This window comes from Astyanax mexicanus, chromosome 6 (assembly GCF_023375975.1).
Source record: "Astyanax mexicanus isolate ESR-SI-001 chromosome 6, AstMex3_surface, whole genome shotgun sequence".
Lineage (NCBI taxonomy): Eukaryota > Metazoa > Chordata > Actinopteri > Characiformes > Acestrorhamphidae > Astyanax > Astyanax mexicanus.
Window position 1 is genome coordinate 35183315 of NC_064413.1, and position 19710 is coordinate 35203024.

Genomic DNA, 19710 nt, shown 5'->3' on the forward strand with positions numbered 1-19710 from the left:
AGAGAGAGAGAGAGAGAGAGAAAGAACTATCATGCTCATAAGGGCCTTAGAGGGGTATAATCAATCAAATCATCAAATCAAATTTATTTTTATAGCGCTTTTTACAACTGGTGTTGGCACAAAGCAGCTTTACAGAAACATGATTACAGGACAAAGAGTCAGGCAAAAGATTAAACATAGAAAATACATATTACAGAACCCCCAGTGAGCGCAGTATAATGTGCGTAATGTATTTCCAAAACAGCAACTTTACAGGAGAGAGATAAAACATTCTTAACTTTCAATGAAAGTCAATGTAAAAAGTTTTTTTTTTTATTTCAGGTCCTTTTGGAGAATTTCTATTGGTCCATTTAACAAGAGATCTTGACAGAGTGTAAGGGACAGTTTGGGAGTTCAAATTACTATGTAGAAAAGTACAAATTGTCAAAAATGGAGATATTTGTTTTTTTATTGGACCACTATGATATACTTCTACTTCTTCAAGTGGGACCAACGACTGACTCTAATTGAGCCCATCACTTACATCCATAATTGGGGCCAACATACAAATCTAATCAGAAAATGTTCTCGATTCTTGGGGTAGTCAGCTGACCTCATTCTTTCAGCACATACTGTTGCTGAACCTAGACCTGACCAACTGCAGCATCCACCCCACATCGTTTACTCACTTAAATCCAGGTAAAGACTTTTTTGGCCAGGCTTGTTAGGCTTATCAAGACACAATTGTTGAGCATTTCCCCCAATTTTTTATCTAAATCTGTATATTATTTCTACTTTTCCAATGAATTTATGGCTAAATGAATGCATTTATTGTTACAGCTAATTAGTTAAAGTTCAGTACATTAGAGAAAGAACTGGGGTAACACCAGGTAGAATTTTAAAGGGCAAATCCACTGAAAGCAGCAGTGATTTAACACATTCAGGCAGAACATTTTACACTGAAGTCCGTTTGCACTCACATATTCAGGATTATACGTGTGTTGCTTTAGGTACACATGCAGTGTTTCAGACAGCAACTAGGTCAGTCTGGGGGATGACCTTTAGCAGAGCGCTTTAGATCACACAGAGCAAGGTGAAAAGAGCTGACACAATGTGGCTAAAATTTTTAGACATTTCTGGTCTATGTGTGTCCCAGATTTCTAGGAATGACCTTACTAAAAGCATCCTAAAACAAATTAAATCTCTTATTTTTTTAAATGAGATTGAACCTTTTCCTGTCTGCTTTTTTTTTTTCTACAACATGTGATCCTTAGTTTGTTTCCGACTCCTATTCTGACGCCCATTGATTAGTGTCTCCACCTGTGTCTAATTTGTAGTCCAGCCCTCTCGTTATCTACACCAGGTGCTCCTTGTTTGTCTCAGTCTATAAGTAGCCCCTTTTGTTGCCGTGCGCTCAGTCTGGTCTTGTGTGTTTGGAGTCAGTTTGTTTAGTTAATCTTATTTTGTGGTTCATATCTGTTTATACTTATTTTAATTCCTTTCTACAACCATGACAGCTTAGCCTGAGCTGCAAAAAATGTGCTGGAAGCGTTAATTATAATTTCAGATTAAACCGCAAATTTACACATTAACAGATTAGAATGATTTAGACTCTCAATATATTTTGTGATGCAGCCTAGTGATGGCAAAAGTGGGGCTTTTGGGAGATTTTTGGGAGATTGAATAAAATAAACCAATTGTTTTGGAAAAACAGTTATAATGCTTTGCATTCTTTTTTTTAAAGTGTGTGAAGGCGTGGGAATGAGATCAAATTAGAGATCAGATTTTTCATCAACTCTCATTTGATGAAAACATTTGAGGGACAAAACATTGTGATCTCTAAGATTATTTTTTTTTCCATAAAATAAATTTAAATCAGTTCTTTCTGATATTACTAACTGAAAAATGGTATACACAAGTATTGACCTAAGTATTTGACTGAAATAAATTATGCAGACAAAAAGACTAACAGGCGTACCCTCTTTTTTTAATTATTAAAAGTTCATAATTTTTGTATTACATGGCCCCAAGTCTAAGAAGTACTATAGATCAGTCTGTGAATTTGAAACTGTGAAAATAACAACCAATTAGTTTTATAAATAAATCAGAACTAAATGCATGCAGAACATATGAAAAGGTAGCAAAGTTATATCTAAAAGTTGCCATTTTCATGTATGGACTAATGTTACAGTTTACACACAATTTCTGGTACTTGAGACACAATGACCACAACATGTAACTTATGCACCAACCCCTTGAACCAGTTCTGCTAGACTACAAGCACAATTCCTGCTTTACACTCAAACTGCAGTTCTAAAACACACTTTTTCAAAAGTCTACACACACAATTTTCTGCATTTGGCACAATTTTCATTAATAAAATCTCTTGTTTTCACAAGGAACACACTGTTATTCAAAACTCTAAAGTTAATTACCCTACTATGCACACTGACTGGTCACATGGGCAAACACCCTTCACACAGGCAGGTTTACAATCAGCAATCAAAGCTTTAGCAGACTGAAACAGAAGACAGGATGCACCATAGTTCTTTGTTTACTGTCAATTTATACAATACATTCTTCTGTTGTTTTTTTTTATGTAAATTGCTGCATTTTTGCGTTGGTTGCATTGTACACTGTGTACATTGTTTTTGTTGGAAAAATAAAATATATTTTTACTGTGTATTTGTGTGTTCGGAGTATAAAACTATTATTAAATATTTTACAAAGCACTTATGTATTTACTGCCTGTAGTAAGTGTAACACTGAACAAAAAATAAAAAAGTCATTGTGATGAATGGAGAATGGTGTTTTACACTGAGTACATCAGTGTTCAACTGCTTCTTTTGATTACCTGTTCATATGATGGTTTGTGTGTGTCATCTGAACACAAAATAGCCTTTTGTGAAGAGAGAACATTGATTTGAATGTTTCATTTTGTGTTTGGATTTGTGTGTAGAATTCTGAGAATATGAGGCATGTTTTTAGAAAATGTGTGTAAACAATCCAGAACAAACTGTAATAGATGGATAAATGGAAACTGCTTCCTACCACCAGGCACTGCACTAGCCAATAACCACACCCTGAACACTACCAACACCTGGCCTGTGTGGTAGAGTGACGCAATTAGCACATCTATAGTTTTCTAAGTTTTGTGATCAAATATTACAGAATGTGAGTTTTTGTTGCTGCAAATTTAACACTGACCATTCAACACCATCATAACTCTCAAATAGGGGAGAAGTTTTTCCTCTGTGGGAACTGTAGAGAAATACTGCCAGACAAACTGCTTCTGTCTTCTAAAAAAACTAAAGCACAAGAACAAACAACACAGCAGAGGTTGATCAACAAAAGCTAGGATGTTCTACAATGGAAAAATCAAAGTCCAGATCCCAATACATCTGAGAATCAGCAGCACTACTGCAGTGCACAAGCTGCCAGGAAGAATGGGTAGCAACTACTAGCAAAAAAAAAAGATTAGTGTACAAAAAGATCCTACCAAGTACTGTAGATTGAAAGCGGAGAAATTGACTGTGTCTCTAAAAGACTAACTTTTTTAAAAACCTTGCGCCTGTACAGAACTCTCACCCAATAGCACTGCGTGTTGACCTCACCAGAGGGTAGACTCTTTAGGAGCAATGCAGGGCACAGGGTAGTATTTGGTTTTGGCCCAAAAATTTGTGCCCTGCTTATGTAATTATGATTTTTTTATTATTATTATTATTTATTTTAATAGTGAAAAGAGGCAGACACATAAAAAATACTATCTAGACTCAAGACAAGATGTACATTTTTACACTTTTATGGAGTTTGAATACTTTATTATAACAATAAAAATATTAGTGGCATCTATCAAACTGTGCAATTTACATATTAGGCATTAACTTGTAACTATAGTTCCAGATACTTCACAACGTTTTTTAGAGATCTTATGGAGCCCATTCCTTAAAAAGTCAGATCTATTGATGCAGCAGATTGAGGGCCTTCACTATATTAGACAGAGATTCTGACAGAAGTTCTGGCTGAATTATGTAGACAGGGTTTGTCAACGGTTGCAGGACACTCTTTTATCTTGAACAAAAGGGAAAAGAAGACAATGGAAAATACCATACTGAATACCCCAGCAAGTCATGGGTAAGGGACTATCTTTTAGGCTACACCCAAAACAAGGCAGCCACAGAAAACCTTCAACTAACCCAAAGATTTTTATTTTTAGCTAGAATGCTGCCCTGCTATTTTTTTGCACATGTTTAAAGGTGTTGAGCTACATGGTTTGTAATCCTTTGGTTGGGTGTATTAATTATACAGAGGCTGAATCACAGTGCAGGTTCAGTTCTCAGCCCCGTTCCTTCCCCCCGGCGGCTGTAGCTGCTCCCTGTGCCTGCTGGCCAAATTGCATCAGTGGCAGTGATTCAGCTCCCCTCTCCATCACGACTTATAAACTTACTGCTGAGCTCTACAGTCCTGCAGGGATCCACCTCACGGCCCACTGCAAAATAACACTCACTGAAGCCTGATAAGGGGAACACTGCGAGGAAATCTAGCAGAGTGAGAAATGCATGCATGCTGCACATACATGGCAGAGGGTGTGTGTGTGTGTGTGTGTGTGTTGGTATCCAGAGAAAGATAGAAGAAAAATAAGAAAAAAAAATAGAGAGACATAATATAGATTTTTGGGAATGAGGGAGTAAAAGGGATAGAAAAAAAGTAGATAGAGATAAAGGAGAGAGAGAGAGTATGATGAGTAAAATGTAGATCCTGTTCCTCAAGAGAGAAATCAAAGAGAGAGGAGAGAGGGAGAAGGAAGAGAGAAAGAGGCAGAAACAAGAATGTGAGAAATTAAAGAGATGTAGGAAAAAATAAAGTAAGAAATAAAGGAATAATATAAAGAATAAAAGAGTGGCATGGAAAGGGGGGTGAAAAGAGGTGAGAACAGAATTGGTGTATTTAGAGAACAAGAGTGAGATTATGAGTGAAATGGAAAAAAATGAAAGAAGAAAGGGGAAACAAGACATTATGAAAAGATTTAGTTTATAATTAAAATTTCAGATCACGGGAGAGGGAAAGAAAATTAAAATACAAAGAGAGAAATCAAAGAGAGAGAGAGGAGAGAGGGAAAGAAACAACATATAGAGATAAAGAATATATAATGTATTAGATAAAAGTGAGATCAAGGGAAAAGGGAAACTTAGAGAAAGAGAGAAAGGAGAGAGAGAATGAATTAATTCATTCAGAATTAAATAATTTACTTAAAAGAAAAGAGAGACAGAGAGGATGCCAATTAGAGAGAGAATAAAGTGTGACTAAGAAATAGAGAGTAAAGAGAGAGAGAAGGAAGAGAGAAAGAGGCAGAACAAGAATGTGAGAAATTAAAGAGATGTAGGAAAAAAATAAAGTAAGAAATATAAAGAATAAGAGAGTGGAACGGAGAGGGGGAGTGAAAAGAGGTAAGAGCAAACATTTAAGAAGATAAGAAGAGAGATTGTGAGTGTACCATTTAGAATGAGAGTGAAGTATGAAGACAGAGAGAAAGAGAAAGAGAAGGTAGATAAAAAAGAAGCAGGAAAAGGTAAAAAAAAAAAACCCTGACATAAATCAGAGATGGAGAAAATAGGGTAAAAGATAGGGAATAAAGTAAAAGAGAGAGGGGGAGGGAAAAGAGGAGAGGGCCAACATTTGGGAGGATAGGTGAAAAAATGGTAAAAAAAAAAAAAAGGTGAGAAATGAGAGACAGAAAAAACAGACTTAAAGAGAGAAAGACAGAGAAATGAGAGTAAGTTAGAAAGGGTAAGAAATGGGGGGAGAGAGAGGGCGTGAAAGAGAGAGAAGGAAGAGAGATAGAGGAGGAATTAAAGAGATGTAGTAAGAAATAAGGGAAAATATAAAGAATAAGAGATGGAATGGAAAGGAGGATTAAAAAGAGTTGGGAGCAAACATTTAAGAAGAAAGAAGATAAGAAGAGATTGTGAGTGTGCCATTTAGAGAGAGAATAAAGTATGAAGACAGAGAGAAAGAGGGGAGAGAAAGAAGTAGGAAGGTTTAAAAAAAAAAACAACATAAATCAGAGATGAATAGGGAAATAGGGGAAAAGATAAAGAATAAGAAAGTAAAAGAGAAAGGGGGAGGGAAAAGAGGTAAGAGCAAACATTTGGGAGGATAAGAGAAAAAAATGATAAAGATGAGAAATGAGAGACAGACACAGACAGACATATAGAGAGAAAGAGATAAGAGAGTGAGTTAGAAAGGGTAAGAAATGGGGAGAGAGGGAGTGAAAGAGAAGGATGAAAGAAAGAGGCAGAACAAGAACGTGAGAAATTAAAGAGAGAAAAAATAAAGTAAGAAATAAGGGAAAAATATAAAGAATAAGAGAATGGAACGGAGAGGGGGAGTGAAAAGAGGTAAGAGCAAACATTTAAGGAGAAAGAAGATAAGAGATTGTGAGTGTGCCATTTAGAAAGAGAATGAAGTATGAAGACAAAAAGAAGAAAAAGAAAAAGAAGCAGGAAAGGGTAAAAAACATGAGATAAAGCAAAGAGATGAAGGATAAAAAAGATAGAGAATAAGAAAGTAAAAGATAGAGGGGAGGAAAAAAAGGTGAGAGCAAACATTTGGGAGGATAGGAAGGAAATGAAAGACAGACATACAGAGAAATAAGGGGAAGAAATAGTGAGAGAGAGAGAGAGATTTTTTTATGTGAGTCAGTGAAAGCTCCCACAACAAATTAGAAAAGCGACGACAGCGGTGGCAGGCGTGCAGCAGGACTAGGCCTGGAGTGAGGGATGATCCCTCCTGTATGGAGGAGTGCGGGAGTGCAAGGGCAGGTGTAGCAGGAGTGGAGGTGGAGGTGAGTGAGGGTGCGCTGCTTCTGCTGCTTCTGCTGCTGCTTCTGCTGCTGCGCTCAGCGAAAAGCCACTGCCGCAGATTGTTTTGATGTTGAAGGTTAGGTAGAGACAGCGAGGCGGAGGAGAAGAAGAAGAAGAAGACTGAATGTGCTGAAGCTGGTTGCGCTAACCGCTAACTTGCCTTTCTTTTGATCACAATGGCTTTTGAAGCGTGGAATGTGGCAGATTATACTTGACAGATATTAGGATGCATAGAGAGAGAGAGAGAGAGAGAGGCACTATGGATTTGCTGGGCCTCACAAGCACAATAACTGATCTGAGTTGTGAACGAAGCATTTTTTATTTATTTATTTTTTTGCAGCTGCCAAGAAGGTAGCTTTCACTTGACACCGATTCCCTGAGATGATGTATACTATTCTACTTCACACTGCCACGAAAAGTGGACAGTAATTCATTCTTCGAGTAAATATTAAGGGTTTTAAGCTTAGATTCTAGTTTTAGATGTAGATTGGCCCTGATGAACATGGCTTGTGACTAACGGGTTTAGCAATGCTTGGCGAGGCCATAAGATGGCTAAGACTAACCTTGCACTAGTGATGCTACTCCTTACTAAAGTACTGCAGTAATAATGCTAAGAGAGAATGCCAGCTGGTGAAGCAGTGATGCTAACAGCACGATGAGTATGTTTATGGTGTGCTAATTATGCTAACTGCATGGTAGCGATGCTAACAGAATGGAATTTATGCTGTGCATGGCTGATGCTCTATGGAAGCGACTGCAATGCTGAGTAAAACTAGTTTTGCTGCTGTTAAAGATTTAAGTACACATAGTGGAGGTGGAACAGCTTAATTAAACAATAGCAAAAAAAAAGGAGCAAGTCTTGGTACTTAGTGAGTCAGTAAGTCTAAATGTCTCTTTCAGTCAATAACTATGCCTTTTTTTAAGTCAAAGTTTTCAGACTGGTGCTAAAAGCAGCCCTGTCTCTCCCCCCAGACTACATTGCCCAGGATGCACCACACATCAACATTACGTACAATCCTGGTCACATGACACAGCACATGACTATACTTCCAAGAAGCAGGTCACCTGAGTACTAGCCACATGGTTTAGCCCTATAAAATGAGCTCTTTTGCTCTTAATCTTTGCTGAGTTTTGACAGTTCTATCCTTGTACAACCAGGTATCCTATTGCCTGTGTTTATCTCTCGTTTATGACCTTGTTTAGTTTACCAACCTCTTAAGAGATTGCCCTGCAATATATGACCTCTGGACTGTTTGCCTACTCTGGTAGGATATCTCTTTGTTACTGCTGTTTGCCATTGTTGACCCTCTTTTCTTCGACCATCCCTTTGTCTGATACTTTTGTAAATAAATAATTTTTTTGTCTGCATCTGCACGTGTCATGATATCATGTTGTGTGCTGGTGTTTTTTGCCTCCTTAAGAACACAACACAACATGACTGATGCTAAATTTTATTGACAGAAATTCCAGTCAGTTTTTTCCGTTTTTAATGATACAGTAATATATGTGATCTATTATATTAAATCTTACCTTTGCTAGTTATTTAAAAGTAGAATCAATATTCACTTACGCAACCTTTTTATATATATTTTTTACTGCCTAAAACATCAATTATTAAATGGTTAAATTTTACAGAGGCCTTCAGAATCCACCCTGCACTATTCTTTTTTTTTTTTTAAGTACCCCTATTAAGCAGGAAAAGTATGAATCTGTCAACCACATGGGGGGAAATAACCAGTGAGTGAAATGTGTGCACCATGAAAACAGCGCTGTGTTTTGGCTGCTGTAGAGACCCTGCAGCTTAAAATTCCTTCTGTTTTCACACTGTTTAATTCAGTTAGAATATCATCATTCTTTTCAGACAGTTCTTGTAGTTTCACAACCATGTTTTTTTCTTGTGCTAGAGAGACTGCCCTTTCCTCTTTATATGTAGGGGGTGAACAACAAATTGACTTTTGCAATTTTACTGTTTGTCTTACCTTTTTTTTGTTTATTTGTTCAGCTTTTTACAGCCATAAAGGGCTCCTAAAAATCTATGTCTACAGTATATCATCATAATATTAAATGTTTGGTGATACGATTTTTTAAAACATGTTTTCGATAATCAATATACATTACTTACATAATCCGTCACTTACTGCCGTTCATCACAAGGATCATTATGTAAACTGGCAAATTCATTTTTGAGAGGTTTGTAGGTACAGACATCCATTAAGGATGTCCCTGGTAGTTTTTTTTCTGTGGCTGCTTTACTGTTACATTTCAGAATTACATTGTATTAATTACAAAATAAGAAACACAACACTATAATGGCAAAATATTTAATCACCCATCCAAATCATTGGATTTAGGTGTTCCACCATCTTTTCCATGCATGCAGGCTGCTTATACAAACATTAGTTACAAAATTAATCGCTCTCAGGAGCTCAGTAAATTCCAGCAAGTCCAGTCATAATGTTTCCTCACCTTTAAATATTCCACTGTCAACTATCAGTGCTATTACAACAAAGTGGAAACAATTGGAGTATAATGACGAATCAAGCTTCTCTATCTGGCAATCCAATGGACTAGTCTGGGTTTGTCTTCGTCAGGAAAACAGTTCTTTTTATACTTTCGCATTTGTGCAAAGTATAACGTTTGGTAGAGGGGGGATTATGGTATAAAGCTGTTGTAGTTTAGAGTTTAAAGTTGTGCTCGGCCACTTAGTTCCAGTGATGGGATCTTTTAATGCTTTAGCATGCCAATGGATTTTGCGGAAACAGTTTGGGGATGGCCTTTTAAATCAACAACCATAAAGACATGGTTAGTTTGGTGTGAAAACAATATGGCTGGTCTGCACAACCCAAAATAAATCACCTTTTGAATGAATTAGTGTGGAGACTGTGAGTCAGGGCTTTTCGTCCAACATCAGTGTATGACCTCACAAATGCACTTCTGGAAGAATGGTCAAAATTTCCATAAACACTCCAAAACCTTGTGGAAAGCTTTCCCAGATTGGTTAAAAGCTCAAGTGTGGGCCGACATCATACTAAACTCTATGGATTAAAAATGAGAAGTGTCCATAGACAGGCAAGCAAATACTTTTGCCTATATAGGGAATATTGTAATGTACATTGACATGTGCCGTATCATCCAGCCCAATGTGTCTTTAATCTTCATATTTCCAGATCGAGGGTTATGGGGAACTTACCAATTTTGCTAAGTTCTGATTTATAACTGTTACCATGGTTAATATCTATTGAGTAACACTGGGTATCATTGGGAGAACCAAGCAATTTTTTTTTTTTTATCTCCCTGCAATTCTTCACTGTCTCCTGTATGAAACTTTTTAACCAGATGTTTATCATTATTCTCTCATTCAAAATCTATAGTGATAACATTGTTTGTCCATATATAGAAGGTTCATATTGTTTTCTTCTCTATGGAACCTGTATTATGTTCTGCAGCCCAGAAGCAAAAAGCCGCCGAGAGTAAGGGATGATAAACAGGAAAGACCACAGCCAGAGTCTTTCTCTCCATCCTGGCACAAGCCAGGTCAAGTAACAGTAATGGCAGATATTATTCAATTTAATAATTCAGTGTTATTGAAAGAAGAGGCCAAAATGGCTCTGCAACAATAATAAGGTGCATGTACAATGTGTGGGAGTGTGTGTGTTTTTGTGTGTGAGGGGTGTGTGTGTGTGTGTGTGTGTGTGTGTGTGTGAGGGTGGGTGGGTGTGTTTTTGGAGTTGGATGCGGTGTCAGGGGGCACTGCATGACCAATGTCAGAACTTTCATAGAAGCTCATGCTGACATTTATATAATTAGGTATCATTAGTGATGTATTTTTTTTGTTGTTGGGAGAATCTACAGTAAGTCAATAATTACAGAAAGTGCAGAGATTTTGCTTGTTATGTTCCCCAGTATCCTGATGAGGTAGAGGGGAAGAGGGGAGGCCAGCATCGACTGGCTGTACGTCTACAGTGCATTACGCTCAATCGATGCGCTCGGTTTACTGGTTTATCAACCAGTCAATCTGCCTGTCAATCAGACAAACAGACACTCAATCAGTCAATAAATCAGCACCTGAAAAAGGGGAGTGCTGGTGAGCCCTTTTGGAGAAAGCTCTCATATATTGTAACATCTACTCATGCTCCTCAGTGCTGCAGTATATCCAAAACCACCATCATTTATTACTTTTTTATACTACATCCACATACTCAATATTCAATCTAATTAAAAACAAACAAAAAAACTATCAGCTTCCAAAAAAACCCCTAAGAAATCAACATCATAAAACATACACATACATAAACATACATTTTTATTTGAGTCTGTCTGTTGGGAAATACATTGATGGGTTTTCATCCTGACCTCCACAGTTCCCCTTAACTGCAAGGTAAAAGTGCCTGTGTATCTTGTTTAGCCGCCTTCTGCTTTTGGTGATTTAATAAATGGTTTAAGGGTGCCCAATCCTTTCCACACACAGTACCAGTCCAAAGTCTGGACACACCTCTTTTTATTTAATGTGTCTTCCTTATTTATTTATTTTTTTTAAGGATTTTTAACATTGTAAATTTAATATTGAAGAAAATAACGTGCATTATTTTGTAAACAAAAAATGCAAAAATATGTTTTTTACCAGGTTTTGCTTTGAGGACAGATCTGCACACTCTTGGTATTTTACTTTCAGTGGCTTAATGAGGGAGAGTCACCTGGAATAGTTTTCTCAGCATCCTGAAGGAGTTCCTTGAGGTTCTGAACAATAGTTGCTGCTTTTCCTTAATGCTGTGAATCTCCAGATCATCCCAGATCACCTCAAATCCCCATCTCATTTGAGCAGGTTTAGGTCAGGGGGATTGTGGAGGCAAAATACTTTTTTTTTTCTTTTATTTATATATATATATATATATATATATATATATATATATATATATATATATATATATATATTCACTACGTAATTCCATATGTACTCCTTAATTGTTTTTCTTTTCTTTTTATATTAATCTACAATGTTGAAAATAAATTAAATATAGAAATAAAAAATTATTAGCATTAAATGAGAAGCTGTCCAACTATTGACTGTTACTGTGCGGATACTTTTGAATACTAAATACAGCTGCTCATCATCCATCTTACTCTATAAGCCATTAGTGGAGCTGCTATACACCTGAATATATAAAACCTATATGGATGTATGAAAGACTTTTTAAAATTAATTTAAAAGCCGATTGACCAGTGGTAGGATGGTCCCCCCTTTAATGTGAGTCTTGGTCCTCCCAAGGTTTCTTCCTCCTCCTGCAGCTCTGAGGGAGTTTTTCCTTGCCTCCGCGCTCACTGGGGGTTCTGTATTATGTATATTCTATGTTTAATGTTTTGCCTGATTCTTTGTCCTGTAATCATGTTTCTGTAAAGCTGCTTTGTGCCAATACCAGTTGTAAAAAGCGCTATACAAATAAATTTGATTTGATTTGATTACTAAAAGAAAAACAACATGTTTTTTGCATGACAAAAAATCTGATAATTCCAGAAAAACAACGAGCACAAGCACCTTGCAGAAAGGGGAATAAATATATCTGGAATGGTGGTCGCTGTATGTTGCATCTCTCTCTCTTTTGTAAATGCTATAGTAAACCAATGCCCACAAAAACCATATTCTTTTCAAGAAGACGTCTCTTTGAGACACTGACACACCGCCCAAATAAAAATAATTCAAATGTCCATTTGATGATGCTCAACTGACATTCAACTAACATTCAACTGCATGTCTATTAAATGGAACTGAACTGAAAGGTGAAAGTAAACGATTCTCTATTAAATGTAACCCTAAAAACTCTAATCTTATCATATTAGGATTGAGTTTAGAGTTGGATTTAAAGTTCAGGTTAGGGTTAGGCTTAAGTGTAGGGTTAGATTTTAGGGTTGATTTAATAGTTAATGTTAAGGCTAGGTATAGGGTTATGTTCTATTTTGAATCATTTATATTCAACATATGGTTAAGTTGCAGTTAATAGTTGAATGTCAGTTGAGCACCAACGAGTCCATCAAATGGGCCATCCAAGTAAAGTGTTACCAAAATAGAAGTGAAAATTTCCTCATATTTAACAAGGATACGAATAAATCCAGCAAGTTGCCAGTGGAGGTGAAATCCGTGTGTACTGAGTGGTCTGTGTTTGTGTCACAGGCGACAGACCATGGCGGTGAAGAAAGCTGTTTTGCATGGCTCCAATTAGTTAAAGGGCACACACTGAAACATTTCATATCTCTATCCATGATCTTCATCATTTTTTAATCAAACGTGTTTACTCCCTGACACGATACCCTGGAAAGACTAATCTGCATATAATTTTTTTTAGAGTTTATTTACACTGATGAAGAACCTCAGTGGCATTAGCATTTAGTTTATCTGCACCTTCAGCTGAACATTCCTCTGTGTAAAACCTTATTTGTTTATTTATTTGTTTGTTTTCCCTCATAATTAAACATGCAAACAGCTCAGAACTGTGTTTTTTGTATGTGTTTTCAAACACATTTGAAGCAAGATCATGTCTGATATCTGATCTGATCATAAATTTATCACCGCAAATCTGATAACATAAGACAACCATACAGCCATGATGAGCTAGATGTGACGGGTCAAAAGTGCAATGGTGGATCTTTTTCTACCTAAGGAACAAATTGCATTTGTTCGATTGTGTTTTGTTATGTAGATGTTTTGTTGTTATAATAAAATGACCATTTCTTTTATTTCTAACATAAATAAAATATGCTGAATTGTAGATTAGATAGATTTCAAAAGGGATAGTAGCAGAAACAATACTCAAACTGCACTGTTTGATTTTGATTAAGTTTTGATTATTGTATATATATAAAACAATGTGTATATGTGTTAAGATCACGTTTTTTTAATATATATACCCCCAAACCTTTGCAACTTGCCTGGCCACTTAACACAGTACAAAATGTTCTGCACCTAGAAAATCTGATCAATCACTTAAAATAAAAACAAATGCAGCACAAAAAAAAAAAAAAAAAAATATATATATATATATATATATATATATATATATATATATATATATATATATATATATATATATATATATATATATATATATATATATATATATCAATGTAGATGATCAGCAAAAAACGCATAGAATAAAATATAAACGTTACCCTGAGATTTACAATGATTTTTAACACAATTATTTTGATGATAATCCTCCAGCTACTTCTGTCAGTCATGTGACTGTATTACACCAGACCAGTTTATGAGATCACACATGATTTATAATATCTTATTTTTACAAATAATTTTATAGTTTATAAAAAAATGAGAACTATACTTTCGGCCAGTGACCTTCTTTGCATTGCCATTGTGATGCACTTGAGAGCTGAAAACCACTCTTCAACATAATGCAAAAATATGAGGTTAATTCTAAAGCACTAACATCTAATCCCTACAACATGCATGTTACACATTGTCTAGATGCACCACCTTTTATGTGTGCATGCAGTTTGGTTAATATTTTTAAAATTTATTTTCACTTCAGCATTGATTGCTTTGCAGAATAAATTATAATACAACATCCATTTATGCATGCTAATCGATGAGTCCACATCAGTTCCCCCACAACATTAGAAATCCTGAGTTCTGAGTATTAGCAACTTGAGTTTTGTTCTTATAGGCTGCGCAAAAGATTAAGCAAACAGATCAGTGCTTGTTTCCACTCGTTTCCACTAAGAGACTAAGAGATGTGATTTGACCCCTAAAAAGCAACACTGATGCAGTGATTACTCTGAATTCACTTTGTGGAAGTGGATTATTATGGATTCATTTAAAACCAGGAATTGTAACTTGTTCCAATTGTTTTGTTTGTGTTAGTTTTTATCAAGGACTAAAGTATTGTAGGAAACAGACATTTTTTTCTAGTTATCTCTTTTTCTGTTTTTTATTTTTTTTTATTGCTCCAGTTTGTTGAATTGGCACAAATATTACGGCTCAGAATAACTGGTTACAAATGCTTTCAATCTCATCAGACAACTGTACGGCACTGAATACACAGTATCTTATACATTAGTTGCCAGTAATTGAATCATATTATTATGAAGGACACATTTGCTACCATTTCGAATAGAACTGACGACGACGACAACAACAACAAAGGCTAGCTAAGATTGCCTCGGACACAGTGAATCAATAGAATGTAGAGTTTTAACCTCCAAAGACCTGGCGTCCACATGTGTGGACATCACGTTTTGGGTTGTCTAGACCACAACACTAGAGTTTACTCTACAAGAGCTTTGTGTCCTCTTATGAGGCCATTATACTGTTATCTAGGGGTGGTCGAAGAGTTTAAAATGCTACAGCTTCCATTTTGTTCAGAATATTAAATGAACAGTCATTTTAAATATTTTTTTTTACTTTGTTTCCGTGTTGAAGCAGCACTTCAAATGAGCCATATTGCTCAAAAGGTCACAACTGTTTTGCACTCAGGTAAAAAATGCTGCTGCACATCATTACTAATTCTAATACTAGTACTAATCAATGAAGTAATAATACTAATCATTACTTCATTGTGTTCTATTGAAATATAAAACTAAAGTCCTCATATGTGGACAAAAACTACATCATGTAAAAATTCTTTGCTTTTACACTAATCACATGTCAATTAGCCCAAACAGCAAAAAAAAAAAAAAAAAAAAATGCATGCCATGCAAAAGTTTAAGTCTTAGAAGGTTAAAAGCAGTTAGAACTAGATTTTTACTAGATTTTATCCTTTTTTTATCTTTTTTTTTTTTTTTTTTTTTTTTACTTTTTTTGTGTGGGTCATCTAATGCATTTGTGTACAATATGTATACGTGTATGTGTTTAACATTTGTAAAAAAAAAAAAATCAACAATTAATGTACAGTAAAGGATCTATAGGTACTGAAAATTGCTAGAACAAGTACTCTATTTGTGGTTTGTGGTTCTCTATTTTTATGAAAATATGTTATGGTAGCATTATTTTATCTCACAGTGATGTTTATCTGACTAGTAATTAGCCAGCATTCGTGCTACAATTCGACCACAATTCCATGCGTTTGGAAGACATGTCTGCACAGCTGTACTCACTTTAAAAAAGGTCATGGTGGAGCCGTCCTCCACTACGCCATACTCGATCTTGGTCTGCTTCGCCAGGTCATCGGCTGAATCGATCGGCGATTCCATCCTCTCCACGGTGAGGAAGGCGGCCAGGTTGGCCGTGTAGGAGGAGATGATGATGAGGGTGAAGAACCACCAGATGCCTCCTACTATTCTGGTGGAAAGGGCTTTGGGCATGAGCTCAGACCCTAGCGGAGAGGAGTAGAGAGAGCGGTCAGGGGAGGGCAGTGGTTACGGCGGGAGAGGCCTGGTCTGGTCTGAGCTCACTGCAGAGGAGAGCATAGAGCTGCAGGGCAAGGATGAGGAGGATGCCAGTGTACCACTTTAAAATAAGAATACCTTTTATAAAGAGTTTATAAATGGGTTACAAGTAGTTTATTAATGGTTACTAATTAGGTTGTAAAGGCCTTACAAATCGTTAATAATCAGTTATAACACATATGTAGAAAGGGAAATGATATAGATGGCTGTGGGTTCACTATTTGGCAAACAGGTCATTGTTGCCCTTTCTACAAATGTTTTATAACTGATTATTAATGATTTTAAGGCATTTACAGTCTAATTAGTAACCATTTAATAAACCATTTATAAACCCTTTAAAAAGGTAGTCTTATTTAAAAGTGGTACCGGATGCCAGCGCATAGGAATAAGGAACAAGGCTTGGGGTGGACAACCATGCTAACTGTGTACTTGGTCCACAATGATCCAAGAGTTTATGTTTATGGTAACCTAATACAGTCGCTCATCATCAAAGCCAAGACAGCAAAGGTTTTATTGTAGAAATGTCTCAAAATTCTCAAGATTCACTGAATGTTCATGCAAGAGAAGGGTTGGGTTAAAGGTAGGAGGAAGGGATCAGACAGAAAGAAAGAGGAAGGGAAGTTAATTGGTGGTTCTTCTTAAGCATTAAGAAGCAATTGTAAGCTTTAATCTCCAGCACATTCAATCTACAGCAATAGGACTGCAACGGACTGTGGAAGATCTATATATATATGCAGGGGCTGGACAGTGAAACTGAAAGACCTGTCATTTTAGTGTGGGAGGTTTCATGGCTTAATTGGACCAACCTGGTGGCCAATCTTCTTTAATTGCACATTGTACCAGTAAGAGCAGAGTGTGAAGTTTCAATTAGCAGGGTCGGAGCACAGTTTTACTCAAAATAGTTCAAAAGAGGACAAATTGTTGGTGCATTTTGTGACCAAGACAGCATGTCTTTTTTGTGATGTATCAAGAGTCACGGTCCAGGATAATGTCAGCATACCACCAAGAAGGACCAACGACATCCAACAGGATTAACTGTGGACGCAAGAGGAAGCTGCCTGAAAGGGATGTTCCGGTGCTAATCTGGATTGTGTCTTAAAAACATAAAACCACGGCTGCCCAAATCACGGTAGAATTCAATGTGGAATAAATGATTGTGGTCTAAAACCAGGTGTTTCAGTTTCATTGTCCAACCCCTGTGTATATATACATAGATACAGTATATACGCTTCCAATGATGTTAGAGACAGCTTTGTCTTAGGCTTGGCTTTAGAAGATTGACTCTGCGCTAACTTTCTCACAGCCTGCCTAGTGACCCGTCACATCAGGGCCAGAGTTTGGACATGACAGCCAACTCCCAAGTCCAGACCTCTGCCCAGACAGCTGTTGATGGGATAGGGGGAAAGGGAGCAATGATTATGATAAATGATAAATGATTGTGGTCTAAAACCAGGTGTTTCAGTTTCATTGTCCAACCCCTGTGTATATATACATAGATACAGTATATACGCTTCCAATTACGCTTCCTCATTACTCTATCATGGTGCTATCAAACCAGTGCACAGTTAGACATGATTCAGCAAACCACTTCCACATCACTTCCAAGGGAGCCCTGCAGCCCATGCTATTAATCTGCAAAATGGTTCAGACAAACAAACAAACAAACGAACAGTCACATGAAGAGAACGGACACCGGGGACACACAGTAAAGAAAAGACCCACAGGCAAGTGTAGAGGGCTTGAGTCTGTCACATGTTGTTGTTTTTTTTACGTCTTTACCCCCGTTGGACATTTAGGGACCAGTTTCATCCTGCCAGGCCACGGCTGGACCTGACCTTCTAAAACCTGGTTGGGGCTGACTGTCATGTACCCAAGGTAACGTCATGTCCAAACACTACATCCCACAGTTTTCTGGGGGCTGACAAGCCGCGGGGCAGGGGAGCCTCTCTACAGTGTAGGGCTGCTAGTACTACTACTACTCACTCATTTAGAACGGACAAAACAGAACATGACATTCATTTGTCCAAAGCCTGTCCCTTGCTTTTTAGCCTGACACCACATCTTCACATCAAATTCAATAGACAACAGAAGAATCCCAAGAAGATGTTCTTATTAATCACATTTTTTTTTAAGATAACCAATATATCCTGATGGGCAAAAAATAGCCTCTATTTTGCAGTAATTGTCATTTGTTTAGCCATTACAAAAGGCCCATATCACTCATTACAGACCTTTTTTAGTATAAGACATCTCTAAATGACCACAATCACCCAACTTTGATTGATCTTTATCAATATTTGTTACAGCAATATGAACGCATACCCATGCCAACTGCTCCACTGCATGCAACTACGATTAATTCAATGGAGAACCATTATCTCAGAAGCTCTCTATGCTCCATTCCATAGGATTTTGAATGCAGTGCAAATCCACAAAGTAACCATGCTGAGATTAGCCAGTTAGCTGCTAGCCATTTACTGTATTTGCTCCATGTTGCATTTTCTTTGAATACACATTCTTCTCTACGATGCAACACAAGGCATGCAGTTTGTTTGCAATGTAATATTCAAACAAATTAATCCCATTTCACTTCGTTCATTTCTTTTTTTCAAATCTGGACCAGTTTTCTCCTTGTATCTTATTTTATTCAGTAGTGCAAAATAAGATGTGGCATCAGGCTTTCTTTAATTTTTTTCTTTTTTTGTTTAGATCAGAAAAAACACATCTTAAAGCCGGGTCTGTCTCTTACTTTAATTCAGACTAGCTGTAGCAAACTACGTATGATTTTAGCCTCAGAATTAGACTTACCTATTCAGGACTCTGACAAAAAGGGAATGGTAATGAAAAAGAGAAGCATGCATGAATCATTGCACCTAGCTTTTCTAACCACATTCACCATCATCATCATCATCATCATCGCCACGTCATCCCTCCACCACATCACCCACTCATTCAGTATCGCGGACCAGCAACCGGTCTGCGTCTAGCTACATGCACAGAGGCACCCATGCAGGGTTGTGGGCCTGATAAGAGCAAAAGTTGGACCCCCAGCAAAAGAGTGGGACATGTGCTAAGGGTGGGCAGGCAGAGGCGTCTACCTTGCTGCATGAGAGCTCCAACTCCGAACCAGAAACTATTTAGCAGAGTGAAATTGTTTTCCACCACGTCCGAGTCGGGGTTGCACGGGTGGGGGTTATACCATTCGTAGGGGCTAAACCTGCGGCGATCAACACAGAACACAGATTTTTAGTTCAAACAACAAGCAACAGAACATGAAGAAAATCAAAACAGGATAATAAAGGAAGATCCACCTGAAGAGATATAAAGAGATATAAAACAGAGAGACAGATTAGCATCAACAACAACAACGGTTATTTAAACATGATGCTTGTGTTTTTTTTTTTATTATTATCTATATTTTAAACGGTTGCTGTTATCAAATAACTGCCTATTCAGTGTCCTGATGTGGGTTTGA

General features: G+C 37.0%; 1 protein-coding gene across 3 annotated transcripts in view; it reads right to left on the minus strand.

Annotated features, from left to right (window-relative positions):
• grik2 (glutamate receptor, ionotropic, kainate 2) overlaps window positions 1-19710 on the minus strand; it is a 239150-nt gene that overhangs the window by 34922 nt on the left and 184518 nt on the right. For all 3 annotated transcript variants that reach the window (XM_022673602.2, XM_022673603.2, XM_022673604.2), the window contains 2 exons: window positions 19334-19452; window positions 15945-16162 (listed from right to left, as the gene is read on the minus strand). In XM_022673602.2, the coding sequence (XP_022529323.1) occupies window positions 15945-16162; window positions 19334-19452 (337 nt within the window). The remainder of the gene's footprint in view (window positions 1-15944; window positions 16163-19333; window positions 19453-19710) is intronic.